The 24,655-nt window shown below is 62.6% G+C and overlaps 1 protein-coding gene across 2 annotated transcripts in view; it reads right to left on the bottom strand.

Annotated features, from left to right (window-relative positions):
* TP73 (tumor protein p73) overlaps positions 1 to 24,655 on the bottom strand; it is a 58,677-nt gene that overhangs the window by 23,889 nt on the left and 10,133 nt on the right. For both annotated transcript variants that reach the window (XM_050804591.1, XM_050804678.1), the window contains exon 3: positions 3,239 to 3,481. In XM_050804591.1, coding sequence (XP_050660548.1) covers positions 3,239 to 3,481 — 243 coding nt within the window. The remainder of the gene's footprint in view (positions 1 to 3,238; positions 3,482 to 24,655) is intronic.

Genomic DNA, 24,655 nt, shown 5'->3' with positions numbered 1-24,655 from the left:
GTTACACTCTCGTGGCTAAACACAAATCCTTCCTCTGACTCTCGGTTACCCATGACCCGCCTCCTCCTCCTCCTGGCTTTCCATGGGTGGGAGCTCTAGAACCCTGGGCAGCGATGGGGGGAGGCCTATGCATGTACATGCCTGGCTGTGTGTTTCCATGTGCCTGCATGTGCATAACGGACTTGTGTATCCATGTGTGTGCATGCATGTGGGAGGGTGCCATGTCTGTGTGTGTATTCACACATATGCACAGGCCTGTGAACCGCAGCCTCCAGACCCCTCAGTGCCCAAGGAGATCTGAAGTCTGAGGGAAGCTGCTTAGGACAGATGGACACCCCCAGGGCTGGGGAGACCCATCATGGGCCTCAGCAAAGCCGAGGTCAAAGACCCCAGTAGCAGCTGTGGTCACCTGGGGACTGGTGAGGGTGTTTTCCTGACTGGGGAGAAAGGAGGGCGGCAGCCAATGTGGAACTGTACTTGAGAAAAATAAGAATTATCCATCAGTTACCAGCCGGCTGGTGTGCCGGGAGCCCAGGGAGCCACGGTGCGGAGGCCGGACGCAAGCCCAGGCAGCAGGTCTGGGCAGTGCCCGCACGGTGGGACCCCAGAACTGGGAGCAAGTGGGCTGTCTGGAGGCCCTGTCCCACACTGTGAGCCGACCACCTGCCTGCCCTCCCTGGGCAAGGGAAGAAGCCCTGGTGGAGGGGGTTCTGCCCCCAGAGAGCTGAGGTGCCAAAAATCTCATTATCAATGTGTGTCCCACCTCCACACCCTGGATCCACAGGGCTTCGGAGGAGGAGCCCTGGGTGCAGGCGACAGCATCTTCTTCCCTAGCTCGCGCCCCAACCCCCAGCCCCAGCATCCACAAAGCCCAGCAGGGAGGGAGCGAGGAGGCGTCGCTGCTCCTCTCCTGGGCACCAGGCAGAGCCTTCCCCTCCCCCGGGTGCGGCTGACCAGCCCGTCCCGCAGGGCAAGGCCGCCCCGTCCTGCAGAACAAGGCAATTGAGACAAAACCATGAAGTCCCTTGAACCTGATGCCACACCTGGCAGGAGGTGGGGGTGGCAGACACCCCAGGTGGGGGACATCAGCCAGCAGAGGGGTTTGCTCCTGTCCTTCCAGGAAGATCAGCGCAGACCACATGCAGTGCGCCCCAAGCATAGTGGAGACCCCGCCAGCATCCCCAGACCATGGGAGGAAGGGAGGCAGAGCTCCCACAAGCTGCCTGCCAGGACTGCAAGGGGACACTCTCTGGAAACCACCAGCATCGTAAACCCCAGGGCAGGAGGTCAGTGTCCCCAGAGGGGAGAGAGTGGACTTGGGCAACAAGCCTGAGCGTGGCAGAGAAGCAGTGGAAGGGCTCCCGCTGCTGGAGTGTGCAGGTGAGGATGCCTTGGGGCCTTCTGACCTGGCTTCAGGTGGCCTCACCGGACCTTCAAGCGGGGTGGAGGGATAGTCCTGGTCTCCCTTGCCCCACAGGCAGGTGCAGCTGCCACAGAACCACTCATTTGGGAGGCCCAGGCCAGCATGCCCACCACCACCACAATGAAGACAACACATGGGCCTCCTGCTGCGAGCTAAGCGCTGTGCTGACCACGGCCCCAGCACGGTCTTCCCATCCTTATCTCCACCGTGCAGTAAGGAGCGTGGAGGAGTAATTTCCAAATGGAGAAAACGGGGCGTTAGGGCTGGGGTCGGCATTCCCTGCCAGATGGGGGTGGGAGGCCCTGGAGGAGGTGCCAGGTCCTCTGCCCCTTGGCCCAACAGCCCACAGAGCCCCTTCCCATCAAGCCCAGGGAGTCTGGGCTGAGCCTTCTCTTAGCCTGGAGCCAGCAGTTGGGGGAGCCCATGGCTGGAGTGAGAATCAGAAACAACCGCAGGTGGGGGCGGGCGGGGCCTGGAACCCAGACCCCAGACCAGCCCGGCAGGACTGTCCAGCTACCTGCAGAGCCTGACAGGCTACCTTAGGCTCCGCCCTGCCCCTCGGCCCTCCAGGAGCGTGGGAAAACCGCAGCTATGGCCGGCAGCACAGTGGGACCCGATTCTTAAAGCGGAAAAACCCGAGGGGCCTTTTCTCAGCACTCCCCACAGTGGGTGGGAATGCAGCTGCCCTGCACGGACTTCAGGGGGCCAGCACTGAGCTGTGCCCAGGGGAGGCAGGGCCTCGTGGGGGAGGGGACGCTGCCCAGTGGGCCGGACCGACCATGTGTCCCTTAGAGCCCCTCCTGCAGCCACGGCCCAGGTGTCTGGGCAGGGCTCCCTTGCCCCCTCCTCGGTGCAGGAGGGGAAACCCGGAGAGCTCTTGGGGCTGCTCTTCCCGCCCAACCCCTGCGTGCCCTCCACTCCTGGCTGGGGTCATGCAGCCTTGACCTTGCCCCTCCTGACAGACCCCCACCCCGGAAGCCGTCTGGGCAGGGCAGCTCAGTGGGTAGGAATACAGATGCAGAGGTGGTGGCCCCCACTTACTACGAGCAGAACTCTGGGCGAACCACTTCCCTCCCCGCGCCTCAGCCTCCTTGGCTGTACAAGGGAGCAGTGATGGAGTCAGCCCCGTGCGTTGTTGGTGGGTGCAGGAGTTAGCTCAACTCAAAGCCCTGAGCACGGTGCCTGGCTCGAGGAGAGTGGCCATGTGCACAGGTGATGTTATCAGAGTTAGCAAGATCCCCACCGTGGGCCAGGCTGTCCCCAGGGGCACCGCAGTGAGGACCTGAGTCCTCGGCACGGTGGTTCCACCCCATCTCCTCGGCGCATGCCAAGTCCTGGAAATGACACCCCAGAGACAGTGCTGGCAAAGCCCAAACCCGCCCACCCGCAGATGCGTCTCGCTGCCTGGAGGAGGCAGGCTCTGCAGACCCTAGGCTGTGGGCCTGTCTTGGACAGACAACTCTTGGCAGCAGAGCCCCTGCCTCTGCCCAGGAGAGGATTTCAAACCAAAGCCCCTACCTGAGCATGGGGAAGCCGCTGGCCAGTCTCGGCGGAGACCTCAGCAGCCGGGCCAAGCCCGTCCCCTCTGGGGCCCTTTGGAGGCTGACTTTCTCTGGCCACTCACGTCCAGAGGGGTGGGCACACCGAGACTGCCCGGCCCTGAGACCCGCCTCCTGCCTGAAGCTCCTCCCGGCCCGGGCCAGGTGGGAGCCCCGAGCAGACAGTGGGGCGAGCTCGGACCTCTTGAGGTGCGGGGAACGCGGCCACCTCCTTTCCAGCCCGCAGCTCACAGCCCGCAGGGAGCAGGGGACTCACCGTCCAGGTGGCTGACTTGGCCGTGCTGGACTGCTGGAAAGTGACCTCGAAGTGGTGGGGTCCGGGATAGTCGGTGTTGGAGGGGATGACAGGCGCGGGCGACATGGTGTCGAAGGTGGAGCTGGGCTGCGCGTAGGGTGAGTGGGTGGGCACGCTGGCGGCGTGCTCCGGGGTGTACGGGCTGGCCGAGGCTGCGCGGCTGCTCATCTGGTCCATGGTGCTGCTCAGCAAATTGAACTGGGCCTGGCGCGGGAAAGGGGAGGAGGGAGGGGAAACACACACAGTCAGTCGTCCTGTCCCGTCTAGGAGGTGTCCTGTTACAGGAGCCTTAAAGGGCCAGCGGCTCCAGTCATCCCAAATATTTCCCCGGGTCTCTCCCCCATCCCAACAGGCCACTACTTGCGTTGGGATAAACTGACATATTCACCTCGCCCTCCCCTCCATCAGCCTCCCGGTGCCAGGGTTTCTGGGGATCCACCCAGCCGTTGATGAGGCGGAATAGACTCTCTGCACACCTGGAGGGGAGGCGTTGGGTGGGGGAGGCTCCCAGGCCCTGATGCCCACACGGACTTTGCCGCACCCTCTGGGCAGCATCGGGGTCTGGACCTCACAGCTCAAAGTGGGGAGATCCAGCCCCAGGGAGCCAGGCAGCGGGTGAGGCGGGCCAGGCACAAGTGGGCCCTGAGTGCAGGGTGTGCACACCTGGGCTTGGGTGCGTGGGTGCCCCTGAGGTGCTGGAGACCAGATTCGGGCCCCCACTAGGCCTGGCCCTCTAGGTGGTGGGATAGGGTGGGGGCTGCTGTTCAATGGCTGAGCCCTGTTTTCCCAGGTGGGCGGCCTCGTCTCCCGGTGAACGGCCTCACCCACACTGGAAAGGCCGCTCCGAGCTCAGGGGCCAGCGAAGCCCCACCCCTGCTGCCCCCTGGCCCGGGGTTCTCTCACTGGGCCCCTACCCGCAGCTCCCCCACCAGGACCACACACCAAGGAACGGGAACCCCTGTGAGTGTGTCCCCTGCGCCACCCTCTGTGGGCCGCCGGGACCCCAGCACGGATCAGCCTCTGCCAGGAGCTTAAGGGAGGCCCCAGCTGAGGGAGGGGGTGCTGGCCCGGCCTCGGTGTCTCAGATCTAGGGCAGGGCAGACCTCACTTGGTGGGCCACCGAGGAAGACCCCCCTTCCAAACCCGGAGGCGGGTACTGGAGGAACACTGCAGACGCATAAACAGCTTTCCCGTGACCCCCGAGCCTCAACGCAAACAAACTCCTTTACCCCTCTCCCCCGGCCTATGATGGGCACCATGACTGTCCCCATTTTACAGATGAGGAACCTGAGCTATGGGGCTGGAGACACGATTGGCCCCAGGCATCCAGCGGCCCCAGCCAATGGCACAAAGGTCACCAACAACCAGCAAGGTGCAGGCTGAGACCCCCAGACCGTGAACTGGGACTGCAGAGCAGGAAGGGGCACAGCCAGGCGTAGGCGGGCGGCGGGGGGTCCTTCTGCCCTGTGCCCCTCTTTAGAGAAGCTGTGGCGTGCTGTGAGCGCACTCCCCCCTCCCACCAGCCTGCCCCCCCCAAGCCAAAAAATAAAAGGTGCATCCCCCGCACATGAGGGTTTAGGGGCCTGGCCGGGACTCCCAAGCTCAGCCCCTTCCTGTACCTCAGCCTTCTCCATCAGAGGCATTAGGTTTAGTGACCCAGAGGCCCTCGGCTCTGCAGGTCCTAGGACACACATCCACTGAGGTCCCTGATGAGGGCCACAGCCCCCGGCCCCTCCAGCATCCGATGGAGAAGGATACCAGGCAAGTCCAGAGTTTGCGTCCTCTCTGAGTCCTCTACTGAGTCCTCCACTGAGTGCGGTCCAACGTGGAGGCAGCTCAGCCTGGGATGCTGGAGGGGCAGGAGACAGGGGACTGGTGCTCACCAGAGCCATCACCACTGTTCCCAGGGCCACCGAAGGCCAGGCAGGCACTTTCCCTGGGTGCTCCAGCCCAGGACAGCTAACAGCCCCCAGTAGGCCTGAGCCGCCAGGTCCGACCCGTGTCCTAGCTCCAATGCAAGGGTCTTGGCACCAGGCCTCGGCTGAAGCTGCCATCATCTGGCACCATTAAGCTGGCTGTGAGCTGTCAACCTGGGGAGCCCACCCAGCAATGGAACGGGGACCCCTGCAGCACGGGCCCTGCCCACCTCTCCGGCACCAGCGCAGCCTCCTTCCTGGTCTGTCGCACCCCCCACAGCCTTCCTAACTTCCTGCACCACAGGCCCTTCCCGGGAGCCCGGGGTGCACTGAATGGCCAATGGATAAAGAAAACTGTGTGTCTGGACAGTGGCCTCTTCCTCGGCCATAAGGACAGAAGGAAGCTCCCACACGCTGCCACGTGGACGAGCCTTGGAAACATGGTGTCAGGTTAAAACCATCACGGGGGGACGCCTGTAATCCCAGCACTCTGGGGACCGAGGTGGGAGGATCTCCTGAGCCTAGGAGTCTGAGGCTGCAGAGAGCCAAGCCCAGGAGTCTGAGACTGCAGAGAGCCAAGATCACGCCACTGCCCTCCAGCCTGGGAGACAGGGCAAGACTTTGTCTCAAAAAACAAAACAAAACATAATATCCCAGGGAAGGGTGACCCTCACCTATCCCGGCTCCTGGGCTATTGTGAGGGGGTCTGGGGAAGCAGCCACCGCCCTGCTCAGAGAACGGTGTAGAAAGGCCACTCCTGCTCCTCCTGGTGTCTGGCTTGGGGAACCTGCCACCCTGGGCACCAGCGAGCTGCCAGTAGGCTCCCGGCAGAGAGGATGGACCCCTGCCTCAGCCCCACACGTGGGAGGTTGGGTGATGGTGGGGGTGACACAGGGCAGTGCCAAGCTCCGGCTGCACAGCACAGGCCCCGCCCCAGAGTCCCCGGTTCCCAGACTCCTCACCAAGGCCCGAGAGGTCTCCGAGGTGAGGAGAGCTGCTCCTGACCGCAGGCCCAGGCCCTGCCTGGAAGCTGCACACGAATCCGCACCAGCCCTGTCTGGGCTCAGAGGTCACTGTTCTGAGGGGTCAGCCCTGGCCACACTGGCAGGAGCAGCCCCCAGGCCTCGGGTGTTCTCTCGTCACCCAGTCTGAGCATCTTAACAGCCACTCTCTGGAAGGCCAGGCTCACATGTCCCCCAAGGCTTCTGTCTCCCCTACTTGAGCGTGAACCCACGAGGACCCTGGATACGGTGGCCACTGGCCACACAGGGTTGGGGTGTGTGAAATGTGGATGGAGCCGAGCGCAGTGGGTGAGCGCACCCCGATTCCAAGGGCTCAGGGCCACGGAAAGAACGGAAAACTCCTCACTCACCATTTCCTATTGATTACAAGCTGAAACCATCACAGTTAGGGGTGAATACAGGAAATAATTAAATGACTTCTGTCAGTTCCTTTCCATCTTTTTGAATGCGGCTACTAGAAAACGCAGAATTACACACGTGGCTCAGAGCCAACACCGTCAATCAGTGCTCCATTAGAGCGGCTGCTTGAGAGGCTCGCTGAACAAGTGAGCTGGTAGAACAAATGGACGAACGCAGGACGGCTCCCCCAGTCCAGCTGCCCAGAAGTGAGTACGGGACATGAGCCAGCCCCTCCCACCACTGGGTACTGGGTGCCAGCCTGCCCACCGCCCCCATGGTACCCTCTCTCTTCCACGCAACCAGCGGCGGCCTTCCTGGAAGGGTCTTTCCTGTTTTGGGCCCTGGGATGGCCTCAGGGATGCAGGACTTCCCCACTCCTGACTCATGTGAGTCCCCTGGGCAAGAACATCCCGGGACTCGAGGGCTGCCCAGCTGAGGCTTCTCAGGTGAGGAAGGCAGGCAAGGGCAGGCCCCAGGGTCCCCCCAACTGCCGACTCCCATTCCTGCTCCATCCCCGAGAACAGGACAGCCAGTGGGGCAAAGAGCCCGCGCCTCCCTTGTTTGGGAGAAGCAGGACGCAGACCCACGGCAATGTGGTTCATATTTTAACTTGTCCACATTCTTGAATGATCTGAGGAAGGTGCCAAGGAATTAGTCATTGAGGCAAGAGGAGAAGAGCTGATAGGATCTCTGCACCCAGCACAGCCCAGCGGGAGTGAGCTGGGCCCTTGCAGCAGGCAGCCCCACGCGGGAATTCTAATTAGTGGATAAGTGTCGGGACAGCAGGCCTGAAGCCCTCTCAGCGCGGTTCTCTGGCTGGGAGCCCCAGGCAGGCTCCCTTAGCAGGGCTTCTTCAGGCAGGGCCCCGATATCGGTCTCTCCCTCTGGTCCTCTCTGATCCTCAGGCTCAGTGACACTGGCGGGGGCCTCTGAAGCCCCCTCCTCCCCAGGGTTACTGGGCCTGTCCTCGTGCCCAGGGGACACTGTCCTCTCCTCCTGCTTCCAGGGGACCTCTCTCCCTGCACGCTGGCCCTGCCTGTGGTCACCGCCCCTGTCGCGTCCCCAGTGGGTGGCAGAGGCTTTGCGGCTGCAGCTTTGAGTGCAGCTGGGAACGCAGCGTCTGGGGAGTGTGGGTGGCTTTCTGGGTCACTGACCTCCCCCTTAGGCCTCCCCAGGCGTCCTCCACAGGCCCCTCCACCTGGCTCGGAGGATTCTGGTTTTCCCTTTTGCTTCCTGCCTGGCAGCAAGGAGCTTTGCCTGGGGCCTGGCTCCTGCCCGGGGTCAAGCTGCTGAAACTGGCAACCCTGACCCTGCACGGGAGCCCAGGGTCTCCCAAAACCAGAGGGCCCCCGGAAACCGCAGGGAGGAACCCGGGCAAAACCAGGACTTTTTTGGTTTGTTTTGCTTTCAACAAGAGCTCCCAAGATAGTGGGCTAATTAGGACACGCCCGGCCCGCGGCGGCCACAAGTGCCTACATGTGTGTGCAGGGCTCCTGGGCCTGACCCAAGGAGTGCGCGGGAGCCAGGGAGCCAGCGGGTGGCCTTCCCGCCTGCCTCCAGGCCTCGGACGCACCAGGCCCTGCTGGGGCCCCAGGGCCTTGTTGCAGGGCAGGAGTGCTCTGCCAGGGCAGATCCGGCAGCCCCCACTCACCCACCCAGGGGACCTCGTCTCTCCTCCCTGCAGATGGGCTGGGGACCTCCCTGGGTGCACCTGCACTCGAGATGAGCTCTGGGCTGGGGGCTGGGGGCCGGGGCCGGGGCGTGGGCAGCAGGCAGTGGTAAATGGAGCTGCTATCTAGCCTTGCCAGTCACAGGCATCAACACAGTTCCTAGACCTCACTGGTTTGACCCACCCATGCCCCTGGGGTGGCAGCAGGCTGGTGACCTTGCTCCAAAGTGAGGCATCAGAGAATGAGGCCACCTAGTAGCTGGGCCCCCTCCAGGAGGAATGTGGAGGGTCTCGCCTGCCCCCTGGCCTGCCTGTCTGAGAGCAGAGAGGAGCAGTGTGGGGGAGGCCAGAGGTCGGGTCAGCCCTGAAGCCCCGTCCCGCTGGCTGGAAACCCCAATCCAAGCCCCGGCACCTACCGTCGGCCACGCTGGGGATGGTGATGGCTGAGGTCTGGAGGTTCTCACAAGGTGGGCAGGAAGTGGTGGCCAGGGCTCCCCATCCCAGAACAGCGGGTTCTTCTGGGTCTACTGGTGCCCCCGTGCCACCACGCTGGGAACCAGGCTTCTCTGTCCATCCAGGGGAGGGGCAGGAGAGACCTCCCAGGGACCCAAGGGGGCCAAGCAGGGCTCTGAGGTCAGGAGTCCCGGGGCCAAGTCTCAGCTCCACCTGTGTGACCTGGCCCATCACTCCACCTCCCTAGGACTTTGTTTTCTCATCTGCAAAGTGGGGATGAAATCAATGTGTACTGGCCAGGCGCAGTAGCTCATGCCTATCATCCCAGCACTTTGGGAGGCCAAAGTGGGTGGATCACCTGAGGTCAGGAGTTTGAGACTGGCCTGGCCAACATGGTGAAACCCTGTTTCTACTAAAAACACAACAAGAAATTTAGCTGGGCATGGTGGTGTGTGCCTGTAATTCCAGCTACTTGGGAAGATGAGCAAGGAGAATTGCTTGAACCTGGAAGGCAGAGGTTGCAGTGAGCCGAGATCATGCCACTGCACTCCAGCCTGGGTGACACAGCAAGACTCTGTCTTGAAAAAAAACCAAGAAGTCAACATGGACTTCGTAGGATGGTTGTGGGAATCAAGAGGGTCCAGAAATACAGTAACCTGAGATTTTTCATCAGAAGTGACTCTCACGCAGGAGGCCTCCTGGAAGCAGCGTCCAGGAAGCTCCCATGCATGAGGCATGACCTTCACGCCTTGGCACAAAAATCCAGCTAGAAGGAACTGCGGTTGGGCAGGCTCCGCTGAGGAACAGGGACGGGAATCCAGATTCACTACTCAGAGGACAGTCGCTAAGCCCCGGGCACAGGGATGGATGGGGAAGAGCAGGTGCTCTCAGGGGTCAGGGTCTCTCCCATTCCCTGAGGTGTCCAGGCAGCCAGCACCGAGAGGACGCCCAGAAACTCTTGGTTGGATGAAACAAACCCTGAAATCCACGTGGGCCGTGCAACTGGGGAAGTGGCCACGGTGTGCTACTGCCTGCCATGTCAGCCAGAGCCCCAAGCCCAGACAGTGCCCAGGGTCCAGGCTGCCTTCCCCAGAATGTGGAGGGTGGGGACAGCCCCTTGAAAGACTCATTGTCCTCACCGGCCAGGAGCTGGAGGGGAGCTGGGCCCCATCGTCACCCTCCCGCCCCATGGGTTCCATCCTATTTCAGATTAAGTTGGATTTTGTGGTTTTGTTAAAAGATTCCCATTGCACCTGTTGACTGTTTAAAATGTGTAAACCGTCTCAAGTGATTTTTTTTTTTTTTTTTTTGAGACAGAGTCTCGCTGTGTCACCCAGGCTGGAGTGCAGCGGTGCGATCTCGGCTCACTGCAACTTCCACCTCCTGGATTCAAGAGATTATCTTGCCTCAGCCTCCCCAGTAGCTGGGATTACAGGTGTTAATTTTTGTATTTTTAGTAGAGACGGGGTTTCACCATGTTGGCCAGGCTGGTTTCGACCTCCTGATCTCAAGTGATCTGCCCACCTCAGCCTTCCAAAGTGCTGGGATTACAGGCGTGGGGCACTTGAGTGATTTTATTTACATGTAGATGGGAAATACATTTTTTTCAAGTTTGTGTCCCTGTTCCCCCGCTAGTCCGCTCCTCTCGCTTCCCAGTATCTACAGCGCCTTTTATCAGGGCCCAGGATATTAAGACAGAATGCAAAGCAAGGGCATGGGCGGTCACGGCTGTGCTGTGGGATGACAAAGGACAGATGTGGTACTGTCCAGAATGGAACGTAGTTTTTAGTGGAAACGATAACAGAGAAACCTGCCAGCAAAATTCACAATGACTCTGGCCACGTCTCCAAAGGCCATGGTTTCGGCTGACTCCTCTGGCGGAGATGTGGGGCGAAGGCACCTCCAACCTGGTCCCTGCACTGGGTCCAGCAGGGGTGGTGGGGAGGGCGGGGCACAAATGCTCATTCGGAAACCGTTGTCTCTGCCACAAGTGCAGAGGCACGAAAGATAGAGCTCCTGCTCCTCAGACAACAACAGCTTCCCGAGGGATCCCATCCTGGGGGGAGCCGAGGCCAGGTCAGCTGCCAAGGATGGGGCCCTGGGCTTGACAGGAATCAGGAGACTGGGACCTGAGCCCACGGTCTGGCCATGCAGTCTCGCTTCTCTGTGGAAATGGAGATTCCTCTGATCCTAATCAGTTAGGATCGCAGTCAGAGAGGGAGGCACGTGGAAAAGCATAGTAGGGACGTCAGCTGAAATCCTGATGCCCCGCTGGCCCCTGCCCACCTCCACCTCTGCCTCCCTCGCTCCTGTCACCTCTCTAGCTCCTGCACCAGCGCAAGCATCCCTGCTCCCCGCCCGGCATTTATCCTGCACACTCTTGGTCCGTTCTGTTCAACCGGGACGGGAGCTCCAGACAGGGCAGGGACATGCTCTGCTTCATCCACCACTGGCAGCCACAGCGTGGTGCATGGTGGGCCCGCAACAGACATTTCCAGAAGGCAGCATGTTTGAGGGCTGGAGTCTGGCGTCGGGGTCTGCCTGGAGTCTCCTGAGGGGTCAGCTGGCCTCCCTCTGGCCTCCTGGCCTTCTCCCTCCAGCCTGGACGGGGCTCTGAGCTGTGACCCCAGCCCCTGTAAAACAAGGAGGTCCGTGTCCCCGCTCCCTGGAGAATATTGAGACCAGACTGTTGTGGTTTTTAGAGAGTATGCAGCTCCTCAAACTCCCTGATCTCTCGCGGGCATGTCTGAACTTGGGCCCCAACCTCGCCCAGGGGTGAGTGACTGACAAGCAGCCTGGGCTTCGGAGGGAGACAGCCCATCCCACCGAGGCAAGACCTCCATCCTGCCGGTACTTCCCACAGCATCTCCCGGAGCCCGTGATTAAACGGATGGAAATGCCAACAAGATTCGACATGCGCCTGGGGGGAAGCCTCCCTCTCCCGACAGTGCACACAGCACCCTCTGCTCTCACCCAGGGCTGAGGGAAGGCCTTGCCCAATCCCGTGCCAGGGCCATGTGGAACTTTCCACACCTCACACTGGAGAAACGCGCCCCCAGAAGCCCCGCACGGCTGCCCAGACGTGTGTCTGCAGGACTGCGAGGCCCAGGGCCACCGCTGCTATCCTGCCTGCACCTGCCTGCAGCGGCGGAGCCCGTCTGCAGCACCCACTCTGTGTTTAGTGCCACACGGGGGCCTTGCAGACGCGTCTCCCTCCACACCCCCAGGTGATTTCAGATGACTCCAGGGTAGCCTGGTGCCCCCTGGGCCTCCAGGGACTCACATTTGAGCCGCCCACTGTGGCCTGGTGCAAGGGTCTCGCCCCACCCTCTCCTCAACCCTCACTGCCTTCCACCTGCTAACCGCCCTGGAGTCCCCTCACAGTGCCTCTACCTCCCTCCCCAGACCCTTCTCCACACCCCTCAGCTTCTGCCCCCTGCCTCCCAGATCCCACTCAAAGCCCACCTCCCCTGAGAAGCCTCCTCCAGAGGCCTAGCCCAGCAGCCCCTCCCTTCCAGGTCGCAGCAAGGGGCAGCCTGGACCCTGAGTGTCTGTGGGAGGCCCCAGTGGGGTATGCAGGCCACACCCCCTCAAGGCCCTGTGCTGCTGCCTATGCGAGGCAGGCGGCCCACAGGATGCACAGATTTTATTTAACCACCTGAACGGGCTGGTCCAGGGCCTCCCACCCAGAGTGCCGAGTGCCTGGGAAGACAAGGGGGAAGGTACAGCTCACACGGGCTTCTCTCCCCTCTCCAAACCCTGCTGCCAGCATCCCGGAGCCCAACCCAGGTGTCAGCCCTGACATCCTATGTCCTTGAACACACGCCCCTGCCCATCCACCTGTCCATCCATCCAACCGCCCTGCAGATGTGAATCAGGCCCCACCTGTAACAGCCTCCTGCCGTGCTGGAGACGCTGACAGGTGCTTAGCAGGGCTTCCTGGACCCCTCCCAGCACACATTAGTGGCTGAGCCGAGAATTTGAATTGTGACAAGTACAGTGCAGGGCGCAGGGAGGGGAGGCAGTTACAGGGCGCAGTGCAGGGCACGGGGAAGGGGGGGCAGTTACGGGGCGCACTGCAGGGTGCAGGGAGGGGAGGTAGTTACAGGGCGCAGTTCAGGGCGCGGGGAGGGGGGCAGTTACAGGGCGCAGTGCAGGGCGCGGGGGGGCAGTTATGGGGCGCAGTGCAGGGCACGGGGAGGGGGGGCAGTTACGGGGCGCAGTGCAGGGCGCGGGGAGGGGAGGCAGTTACGGGGCACAGTGAAGGGTGCAGGGAGGGGAGGCAGTTACAGGGCGCAGTGCAGGGCACGGGGAGGGGGGGCAGTTACAGGGCGCACTGCAGGGTGCAGGGAGGGGAGGTAGTTACAGGGCGCAGTTCAGGGCGCGGGGAGGGGGGGCAGTTACAGGGCGCAGTGCAGGGCGCAGGGAGGGGAGGTAGTTACGGGGCACAGTGCAGGGCGCGGGGAGGGGGGGCAGTTACAGGGCGCAGTGCAGGGCGCGGGGGGGGCAGTTATGGGGCGCAGTGCAGGGCGCGGGGAGGGGGGGCAGTTACGGGGCGCAGTGCAGGGCGCGGGGGGGGCAGTTATGGGGCGCAGTGCAGGGCGCGGGGAGGGGAGGCAGTTACGGGGCGCAGTGCAGGGAGCGGGGAGGGGAGGCAGTTACGGGGTGCAGTGCAGGGTGCAGGGAGGGGAGGTAGTTACAGGGCGCAGTGCAGGGCGCAGGGAGGGGAGGCAGTTACGGGGCGCAGTGCAAGGCGCAGGGAAGGAGAGGCAGTTACGGGGCGTGCCACCTCCGATGGCTCTAGGTGACAAGGGGACATTGGAGCAGGAGCCCAAAGGTGGAGAAGACAGTCCAGGACAGCTGTGGGGGCCATCGAGGCAGAGGGCAGAGGCCCCGGAGCCAGAGAGACAGCAGCATGCTTGCTCAGGAGTCTCCCAGCCCTGCTCTGCCTGTCCCCTCCCCAGTTAGTGGGCTCAGGAGTGACAGATGGTCCCACCCAGTGTGCTGGCCTCGGTCAGTTCCCACAAAGGCAAGTCAGCTCTTCACACTCATTTCCTAGGCTTGACATCCTGGCACCCTCGCAGGTGCAGGGAGACGGCAGCTGACACGAGACGCGGCCCCGGCCCTCCTTGCTGACGACAATAAATAAACCAGGCGGCGAACGTGCAGGGGCTCAGGATCAAAAGTGGTCTTGGAAACAGAGCTGGCCACAGGGGCCAGGGCTGGCATCCAGGCAAGGACGGGCTCAGGAAAAGGTGAAGGCGGCCCTGCAGGAAGGGAAAGATCTGCCCCAGGTACTGAGCGGGCCTGGGAGTGTTTTCAGGCTGGGGACCAGCAGGGCAGAGAGCCTGCAGCCAGAGGAAGGGCCGAGGGCCCATGCAGGGAGAGACGGAGCCCTGGGGGACAGCGGGAGAGGCGGTCGGAACTGAGCAGAGACGTGCGGGTCTGCAAAGGGCTCCCTCTGGCTCTGATGTTGAGAACACAGGGCGGGCATCAGCAAAGGCAGCAACTGTGAGATGTGTCTGAGCAGTGGGTGTGAGGTGGGCTTCGGGTGCGCGGTGGGCCGCGGGTGCGAGGTGGGGTGCGTGGTGGGCCGCGCAGGGGCCCCGGCTACGTTTGCAGGCAGGATTCACATGACCTCAGGTGTGTCGAGAGTGCCTCCAGGGCTCTGGCCTGAGCAAAGGGGAGAGTGGATTTCCAGCTAGCTGAGGTGCGGCACCGTCCCCCATCAGGGGAAGATAAGGAGTTCAGTTTGGGTCTAGCAAGTTGAGGTCCAACTAGGCTGGTGATTGTGGGGAGGCCCAATGGGGGACAGAAGGAGGGAGACAGAAATAGCAGCTGGAGGAGGGTGGCAGGGGGGCCGGAGGCAGGCGGCACTAGGCACAGCTGGCAGGTGAGCGGGGTGGCTCCTCTGATCCCTGGATATCCAGCTAGGACAACTGGTCCCTCCCCTGGCCCCAGGTGGCCCGAGCCCCACCACTGCTTGGGGTCTTCCAGGACACAAGTCCTGGAGAGGATGCTGGGGGCTCCCTGGGCCATGCTCAGCTCTCTCTTGGGAGGACGCTGGGGGCCACTGAGGCTGCACTCAGCGATCCCATGAGCCATTCCCAGCTGGGCCCTGCCCTCTCCAAACCATGGGAACTCAGCAGCCTCTGGGTTGCCAAGCCCCAGTCCCTTTTCTGTTCTCCCAGCCGGCCCCTCATGCCTGGTCTCTCCTGGCCTTCCAGGCTGCCCCTCCGCATCTCCCCCTCCACTCGGTGTCTCGGATGTCGGAGTGCCCAGTGCTTGGCTCCAGCCGCTGTCTCTCCCTGCCTCCGTGCAGATCCCCCAGAGCCCTGACTGTAAGCACCCATGCCCAGGACTCCCTGGAGGTCGTCTCCACAGCCTGCCTGCCCACAACAGCAACTGAGTGTACACGTGGCCGCTCCTGCAAGTGTGGCCCCAACTCCTTACCCACCTCCCATCTGGACCCTGCCAGCCTTTCCTGCCTTGGGGAGCAGCAGAGCCCCCTGCAAGGCTGCAAACAGAACCTCAGCATCTTTCTGGAATCCTCCCCTGTTCTTCCTCTAAGGTCACCTTCAAACACAACCCTACACCTGACCACCACCCACCACCTCCTCTGACGCACACAGGTCTGAGCCACCAGGTGGTCACACTTCTCAGGCCCCAGGACCACTGGATACCCCTCCCTCATGGGGCTTTGGGAACTGCTCGCTCGTCATCCTCCTCCCTGCATGCAGGTCTTTCTCAGCTGTGCAATGGCTGCTGGGCGTCTCCAGTACAGCCAAGGCCACGGCCACGGCCATGGCCACAGTCAACGGCCGACTACGGCGTTTTCACCCCTGCTCTGCTGCAGTTCTGCCCATCTCAGGGCAGAAAACTTGGGGTCCCCCTCCCCTCCCCTCATATCCAGCCCACCAGCAAATCTTGCCCAGAATCCCACAGCGTTGCACCCCCTGGCCAGTGGGCTGCCCCCTCCTCTGGATGGCCCCAGCTTGTGAGCAGCTCCTGGCCTCGGCCCTGCCCCCCTGTGGTCTATCCCCGGCGCTGCAGCCGGGGGCCCTCCCAGAACGTCTGCCAGCTGCATCCCTCGACTCCATAGCCCCACGTACACAGTAGGCGCCTAGTAACTGCAGCTAGCCGCACTGATTGGCTTCCCCCGGCCCCAGGGCCCTGTCCTGGAGACCTGTCCTGCCCAGAGGCTTCACTTTCTGCAGGAACAGAGCGGGCACCGGCTCCATGGGGCACACAGGGGGTCCAAAGCTCTGGACCCGTCCATGCTGCTCCTCGGCACAGGGGTGGCCACGTTCCCGCAACGGATGGATGCCCGCCATGCGGAGGGGTAGGGTGAGAACAGGCCAAGCCCAAGGGTGGACAGCCCAGGCGCTGCAGCGAGGCAGGCTGGAGCCCCTCCATACAGAGGGTGCTGGAGAGCCGGGGGTGTCTCCCATCACCCTGGCTAACCTCCTGAGACCCTAGAGCAGAAGAATAGAGGCCCCAGGTGGAAGTGGGGGGCAAGGGGCCATGAGCTGGAAATCTGGGAAGTCAGGGAGACTCCCAGGTGTGGGTAGACAGCGCCCAGCTCCGACGTCCCCAGCGCTCAGCCTCCTCTAGAGGGGCCCCACGCGTCCAGCTCCTTCCTTGCTAAAGGCAGGAGAAGTGGGCAACGTCTCTGTGTCCACCTCAGGGTTGGGCATTGATCAACCCCAGTGTGTGGGAGCCGCAGACTCAGAACGTGGCCTTGTTTGGCCAGAGCCACCATGGGGTTATCCAGTCCCCCATGCGGAAGGACGGTGTAAAAAGCAAGTGAAGAGCATGGCTGGGATTGCGGGTGGAGGGGCTGAGGCTGCATGACTGCGATTGCAGGAGGAGGGGCTGAGGCTGCATGGCTGGATTGCAGGAGGAGGGGCTGAGGCTGCATGGCTGGAATTGCGGGAGGAGGGGCTGAGGTTGCATGGCTGGGATTGCGGGAGGAGGGGCTGAGGCTGCATGGCTGGGATTGCGGGAGGAGGGGCTGAGGCTGCATGACTGCGATTGCAGGAGGAGGGGCTGAGGCTGCATGGCTGGGATTGCAGGAGGAGGGGCTGAGGTTGCATGGCTGGGATTGCGGGAGGAGGGGCTGAGGCTGCATGGCTGGGATTGCAGGAGGAGGGGGCTGAGGCTGCATGGCTGGGATTGTGGGAGGAGGGGCTGAGGCTGCATGGCTGGGATTGCGGGAGGAGGGGCTGAGGTTGCATGGCTGGGATTGCGGGAGGAGGGGCTGAGGCTGCATGGCTGGGATTGCGGGAGGAGGGGCTGAGGCTGCATGGCTGGGATTGCGGGAGGAGGGGCTGAGGCTGCATGGCTGGGATTGCGGGAGGAGGGGCTGAGGCTGCATGGCTGGGATTGCGGGAGAGGAGGGGCTGAGGTTGCATGGCTGGGATTGCGGGAGGAGGGGCTGAGGCTGCATGGCTGGGATTGCGGGAGGAGGGGCTGAGGCTGCATGGCTGGGATTGCGGGAGGAGGGGCTGAGGTTGCATGGCTGGGATTGCGGGAGGAGGGGCTGAGGCTGCATGGCTGGGATTGCGGGAGGAGGGGCTGAGACTGCATGGCTGGGATTGCGGGAGGAGGGGCTGAGGTTGCATGACTGCGATTGCAGGAGGAGGGGCTGAGGCTGCATGGCTGGGATTGCGGGAGGAGGGGCTGAGGCTGCAGCTCTCCAGGCCAGGCCTCCCTGCGCCCCCATCTGCAGCAAGTAACCAGTGGCTCTCATTGGTCCCCACAGCTGAGCGGCTACGGTCAAGTCTGTCCCAGTCACAGAGGAGACTGAGGCTCAGAGGTGTCACTGTCCAAAGACTCAGCTTGCAGGTGCCAGAGAAACAGACTCCGAGCCCACACCTGGAATCCTGTGCCAGGTTGGGGGCAATTGGTGGGCCCAGTTGAGGGCTCAGACAGTGTCCTGCAACCCAGAGACGCCTCTTCCCAGGGCCAGGCTGGCCCAGCGGGCTCCAGAGCAGCTGCTGTACTTCGATAGGAATGACCAGGGCCGCACAAAACCACCAACTCCAATACAACTCTATCCGCTCACTTTGGGTTTAAAACCCTTTGGGCTGAATACCATTTTCTCTCTCAAAACATGTTCCTGCAGTACGATGAGGTCAAGAATACTCTCTCTGCCACAGAAACAGGGAAACTGAGTCACCACCCAGCCCATTAGGATGGCCCCGCCTAGCCCGCCTCCCCCGAGAAGGAAGAGGTGTTGGAGACACGGCTGGCTCTGGGTACTGCCTCCACCTGCTCCTGGCACTCAGCCTCACACACAAAGGTGCCCAGTGGACACTTGCTGATGGGACAGATCAACAAATGAACAAACGAACCACAGTAATCCTCGGTCTAAAAAGAAACACAGTGATGGCACAGCTGGCCATTGCTGACGCCCAGGGCACCGGGCAGCAGCAGCCGAGTGGACACCAGCAGCTCCTGCAGGCAGAGAAGATCTGCAGGCCAGGGCAGCAGGGCTCCACCTCCCCACCCCTCCTGGGAATGGAGTCTGCGTGGCCGCACACTCAACCTTGGTGGAGTCCCCCAGAGAGTGAGTCACATGGCGACATCTGCTCCATTCAAAGGAAAAGATTGTACCAGAGTCCCCCCAGGTCCCCAGGCTTCTCGGCTGGCCAGGCAGTGACACTGGCCTCTCCACCCGAGGCTTCTGGTTCCACCTTGGGTTCCAGGCGGTCCAGCAGCCAGGAGACAGCCCCTCCCAGCTCACACACCTCCTGAATCAAGAGTCTGGGGGTACAAGTCTGCCCCCCCAGGAGCCCCAGGCCTCTGTGTGTTTCTAATAGCAATGTGTTGGTGGATACACGTATCAGTGAACAAGTGGGTGACAGCCGGACAAGGGAGAGAGGGACACCCCATGCCCGATGTAGCCGCTGCCTGCTGTGGGCTGCAGCCCCAGCACTGGGTTTCAGATAAAAAGATCACACAGGCAGGTGGAGAGGCCATGGTGCCACCAGACTCGCGTGCATGGAGCCAGCATCCGGGCATGCTGTGGAGCTGGGTCACCCACACCCTCACCTACCCTCTGGGCCACACACACACTGCCTCTCTTCTCAAAGCCTTGCCTGGGAACACACAGCCACAGGCACGAACATACATGTACCCATCACAACACACACACAGAAACACATGAACACCTACCCACCTAAATCACACAATCACCCCGCAATACCAATCCGCACACACGAACACACACCACAACACATATGCAAACATGTGTACGCACACACACACCCCAGCCTGTACACACACCCATAACACACACACATCTGCACATATCCTCACCTGCGTATTGCATGCACATCCACACTGAGACGCACACATGCACGCACACCAACACCCACCTGCCACGTGCACACTGATGTGCACAGTGGCATGCACACTCACACACATCGCTGTCACACACACCCTGGTCACACTGCCTGGAGCCCACGGCTCCAAAGGCCTCCGTCCCTAGATCTTTGTGCCTCTGCATCCCGGTGCCAGCAGAGCTTGGGAGCACTTGGACTCTGCCTGCCTGCTCGCTGTCCCCCGCCCATGGCTGAGTTTCCCATGTGGCAGAGGTCCCCACGGCCCCAGCTGTCTGCTTCCCTGGGAGGAGGAGCGGCCCTGCATGGAGCAGCTGTACCCAGCCTTCCACCTTCTCAATTAGCAGCTGGTGCCTGCCTGGCACCAGGGACCTGGCAAGTCTGGAAGTGAGGCCAGGTCCCCAGGGCTCAGGCTGCAGGGGCCAACCACAAGCTGCAGGCCCTTCCCTCCCCTCTGCCAGGCCAGCTGCCCACTGCACGGGGGACGGCGCGTGAGAGGCCTCGAGCCCAGTTTGCCGCAGGTCCTGGCCCTGGAGCTCAGACCCACGCGGAGAAGAGCCCGTGAGGCTGACGAGAAGCCCCGTCTGCCACTGCTGTCAAATGAGCACATTCCCAGGTGAGGGCGGGGCAGCCTCACACCCAAGCCCAGGAGAAAGGTGACTTCCAGGGCACACTGAGCTCCTGGCGGCTGCGGCAGAGCAGCGCAGCTCGGAAGTTCTGAGCCTGGACCAAAGCCAAGGAGCATCAGAGACCCCCAAGCACAAGGCAGAAGCACCAGCAGCCCCATCGGCACAGACCTGGCCTCCTCTCCCTGGCTGCGGGTCCCTGCCCAGCAGGTGGGCACAGGCTGTTGGAGCCTGAATCTGCCCTGCCTCCATGCCCGGGACCTGCCTCTAGCCCCTCAACGCCTCCCTTCCTACCTCTGCTCACCCCAACTGGCAGCAGACGCTGGGCCAGGAAGTCAGGCAGAAGGATGCCCCTCTGAACCCTCCACCACAGTAAAATCCCCTGCAAAGTCCCCAAAAAGGTCCTGTGAAGGGCGCGTCACACCTACCGTGGCGAGGTGCCGTGCGGGGTCACCGACGTACAGCATGGTAGGCGCCGGGGGGTCTGCACACGCCGGGGAACTGGTGTCCCGTGGGACGAGGCATGGGTCTGGGCGGCGCGAGGGGAAGGGTCAGGGTCGTGGCCGCCCGGCAGCGTGGACCGAGGGGGAGAGACTGGGCAGCTAGGGAGGCGGGAGCCGAGGATGCTCGGGAACATGCGGGCCGTTTGTTGGCATTTTCGCTTTTCCCATCTCCTCAGTTCTGTCAACTGGCTGAATCCAACAACAAAACCCGCGGCCCACCCCTTTATTCCTCGTGAGTATTCATCCAAGTCCGGGGCAGGCCTCAGCTTGCCCAGTGATGTGTTGGACCGCACCAAGGAGGCTGCGCGGGGAGGGCGAGGACGCCGGTCAGCGCCGGCTCCATAATTAAACCCACCAGGGCTCCTTCCGAGATGCTGCCTGCCTGGGGAAGGCTCGGGGGGCCCCAGGCCCTCACCCAGCAAAGCAGCCTCTGTTCCCAGGCATGAGGGCTGAGCCCTGGCCCTGGAGATCATGGTAGGCAAGGCTGGGCCACCCCAAGGGGGAGAGATGGTGGCGCCTCCCTTGGCGACCCAGGAGGGGCGCATCTTCCCCCTGCGCGGGGAACTTGGTGGTCCGCCGGGACCAGTCCAAGGCCTGCATGGAGAGGAGGGGCTCTCAGGAGGCTGCAACCCTAGACCCCCGAGGGAGACAGGTGACGGGAGTGAGCAGCCCTTGTGGGGCCTGCCTTCCACCGCCTGCCCAAAGCAGGGGTGAGTCTAAGAGCCCAGAGCCGTGTGTTTGGAGCCCACCCTGGCACTGGTCAAGCCCCTAGGAAACAGGGACAAGCCACTGCTGCCAAAGAAAAGCCCGGTTGTGGGGCCCACTGCAGGCGTGGACGGCCTTGGCACAGCCAGTGAGGTGCGGTGGCTCTGCAGTGGTGCCCCACACCCGACTAGTGGGGCCTTTAAGGTGACTGCCACTCCCTGTCAGGCCGTCTGAATTTCCATTGTATTTCAGCTGTCTTTGGTACAAAGTTACCCCTGGCAGAGGGACCCGAGTCCCCCTGGAAGCAGGCAGGGCATCCATGCCCAGACAAACCCGGGGAATGGGGCCTGCGGACCCGCACTTCCAGTCCCCAGGGCGCCGTGGCTCCCACGAGGGCTGAGAAATCCATGCGGAGACCCTTTCCTTCCAACCTTTCCTGCCAAATTCCCAAACCACCTGCCTCCTTTCTCTTGTCTCCATCTCCCCAGCTTCCTTCCTCCCTGTCGTCCCCACCGATAGCCGCAGGGGCCTCCATCGCTCCCCACCCCCACCTCTAGGAGACCGGAGAGAGCTGGAGGAGGGCAGGGGAGGCTCGGACTGCAGCTGCCTGAGGAGCCCCGAGGACCCGCCCTGCCCCACCAGCAGGCCGGGCTGAGGACGAAAGGACGATTCCGGGTACTGTGCCCCAAGGGGCTGGGGCCTGGAGAGCCCAGCAGCGGGCGAGTCTTGGACGCCCACCTCTTCCTGTGGCTGAGGATCTCAGCCCCCAACAGGCAAGGCGGCGGCACTCAGGAGGAGAGAACGGAGAAAAAGACAGTTTTGTTTGGTAGACCAGGTTCAGGAAGGGCGTCTCTGGGAAGGCCCCTGCAGGGGATCGGCTGGGGCCCAGACTGGAGGTTCTGGGGAAAGCAGCAGCCTCCTTGCAGGGGAGCCCAGGGCGAGCCCCCGGAGACTCCTGCTGGGATGGGAGATGCCCTGGGGGTGGGGGTATCTTCTGCTTCTGAGCCTGGGACCCTTCTTGGGTTCGGGGTGGGCTCCCCAGGGATGGAGAGACACTCAGAGCCGGGCGGAGGCGGGGCCTGGGTTCCGCTCCCCACCCCCACGGGGCACATTCCCAGCCTCTGCAGGCAGTGCCCTCACCTGCCAAAGGGAACGATGGATTGAAAAGGAGACTCAGGCCAGTCCCGTGTGCAGGACCAGACGGATGGCTTTATAAATAGGCAAACGGAGAGCGCCAAGGGGAAGGACGTGAGGAGGGAAGACGGCCTGGCTGCCTTCAGCAGGAGCCCCACCCATGCCCAGGGCACCGTGCCTGAGACCCCGCATCTCTCCACCCTCACTGTCTGGGCTGCAGGGGTCACAGCGCGGCTGAGCTACGTGTTTCCAACTCGAAAGCACCCAAAACCACTGGCCTCTGCCCCCGAGGAGCACCCAGCTTTCTGCAAATGTTCCCAAGGCCCAGCCTTGCAGAGGACAGGGACAGGGGACCTGGGGCCACCCTCCCTTGGCTTGGCCTTTAGTGCCTCCTCTAGGTTCCCTCCCAGCTGGGTCCTCCATTCCGCTTTCATTCTGCTTCTGACTCACTAGGGTTTCCGCAGGACCCTGGGCGGCAGGACAGGTGGGGAACCACGCTGCCGCAGCCCACGGTACTCTCCAGGCACCGCATCTTTGTTTCTGGTGCCTGCGATGTGTCAGTTCAAGGCCAAACTCGTAGAACAGGGTCCCCTGGGCAGCTGGCTTCATCCCACCCAAGGAAGAGGCCGCGGAAGCTGCCAGGCTCTGAGACCCCGGTGTGGGTGGGGCCCACTTCTGCGCAGCCCCAAAGTGCTTTGTCACAAAAGCTCACCGAAGGAAAGGCCGCGTGGGGGCTCTCTGTGAGGGGGTAATGGGTGGGCTGGGGTCTCAGAGCTGACCATGGCGAGCTGAGCCCCCTCCCTACTCCCACGCCTGACCCCACCCTTCCTCCGGCTACAGATCCCCCTTGGAAGGGAGGGGTGTCCTTCTCCTTCTGTCCGCCTGCCCCTTCCTCGGGGTCACACGCGCACAGGGCCCGCGCCCTTCCTTCTCCTGGGCATGGGGGGAATGCCTCTCCCTAAAGTCACCAAGGCCTATCTGGGGTGACCTCTGGGGTCTCAGGCCCCCAAGTGTCCGAAGGGTCTGACCCCAGGCGTCTGTCCTACCGCTGGTTCCCGGGGCCCCCGGGGTAGATCGGCCGCCTTCTGCCCCACCAGCTGTAGACCCTGCTCTGTGGCCCACCTGCCCACAACAGCTGTCACCAGGGAAAGGCGCCAGGAGAGGCGGGAAGGGGCGGGGGAGGGGCCAGGCCTGGAGGAGGCTCTAGGGAGGAGAGGGGAGGGGAGGGGAGCAGAGTGAAGGGGAGGGGAGGGAGGAGACACCTGCCTCCCTCATCTTTTCTCCTCTCCTGTGTCCTCCCTCCTTGCGAAGCATCCTGAGAGCCAGCAGGGCCACAGGTCTCTCATTGCCCTGCGCTGGTTTTGTCCGAGGGGACGCTGGCGCTCAGAGGGGCAGGGATTCGCCCCCAAGCCCAGGCCCAGCACTGCAGAGACTCCTCGGGTGGGTCCGGGTGAGGATTAGGACCCCCGCCCCCACAGTCACGCCCACACTGCCTCCTCCCACCCTGTGAGCACACGAGAGAGCTTTATCCTCTGCAGCTCTTCCCAGACGGTGTGGGGGTGGCCAGGGGAGGCCCCACCCACGTGGCATCCAGAACCCCATCAAGCCTTCCTCACTCAGGGAACCAGCCGGGGCACTGAGAGGGCAGGGGCTGGGCCAGTTTTAGCTGTGGCTCCTCGGCCCACCCTCCCCAGCCCACGGGGAGGCCAGGGCCACCGGCTTCCCCCTGCTCTCCTCTTGCAGAAGGGGGACTTGTTTTAGAGTGAGGTCCCTGTGAGCCACGTAGGGTCTTCAGGGACAGCCAGAGCCTAAGGCACGGGGCAGCTCAGGCAGGAACTGTGCCGGGCAAGGGCAGCAGGCCCTGGTCCCAGATCCTATCCTAGGCCCTTCTGGCTCTGCTGTTCTGGTCTCCGAGGGAGTAGCTTTCTTAAACACAGGGCCTCCCCTACCCTCACCCTCACACCTAGCGTTTGTCACATGCTCCCGATGGGCCCGGCACCACTGGACATCCTCAAACCTCAGTGGGTGACTTGGAGCCTCTCAGTAGCGCCATTTGTAGACAGGAAACTGAGGCCCAGAGGACTACATAATTCTTTAAGGGTTGCCCAGCTCAGAAGGGAAGGGGTGGGTCCTGAGCTCAGCGAATCTGGCCTCGGAGCCCCCAGTCACACCCACCTCAGTCTGCTGGACTTTCTGGGCCGTCCCAGTCAGATGGCCACAGTGACCACGGGGTCTGCTTCCTGCTGTGGCCACACACAGCTCACAGTCTCCCCAGTAAGTCTGTGGCCTGGCACTCCTCTAAGGCCCACTGAGGGTTCGACTGCTCTTGTCCACACCCCACTCTCCTGAACTGCCTAAACTCAGCCTCCTCTGCAGGGACCAGTGTGGCAGGAGGGTTGTCCGAGGCCCACAGGGTTGGGCAGAGCCAGCATCCAGCACCTGGCACCCCAGAGGCTATGCCACCTCCCAAAGGGCTCTCTGCTCTGGGCTCCTACTGAAAGAAGAGAGATAGACCCTCTCATATTGTTTTACACTCAGTAAAGAAAAAGAAAAGCGAAACTAAAGTCAGGTAGCCCGGCGCCTAGGACAGACCCGAAACCAAAGA

Source organism: Macaca thibetana, chromosome 1, assembly GCF_024542745.1.
Source record: "Macaca thibetana thibetana isolate TM-01 chromosome 1, ASM2454274v1, whole genome shotgun sequence".
Taxonomy (NCBI): domain Eukaryota; kingdom Metazoa; phylum Chordata; class Mammalia; order Primates; family Cercopithecidae; genus Macaca; species Macaca thibetana.
The sequence above is the reverse complement of the archived record's forward strand: the minus strand, read 5'-3'. Positions and strand labels throughout refer to the sequence as shown.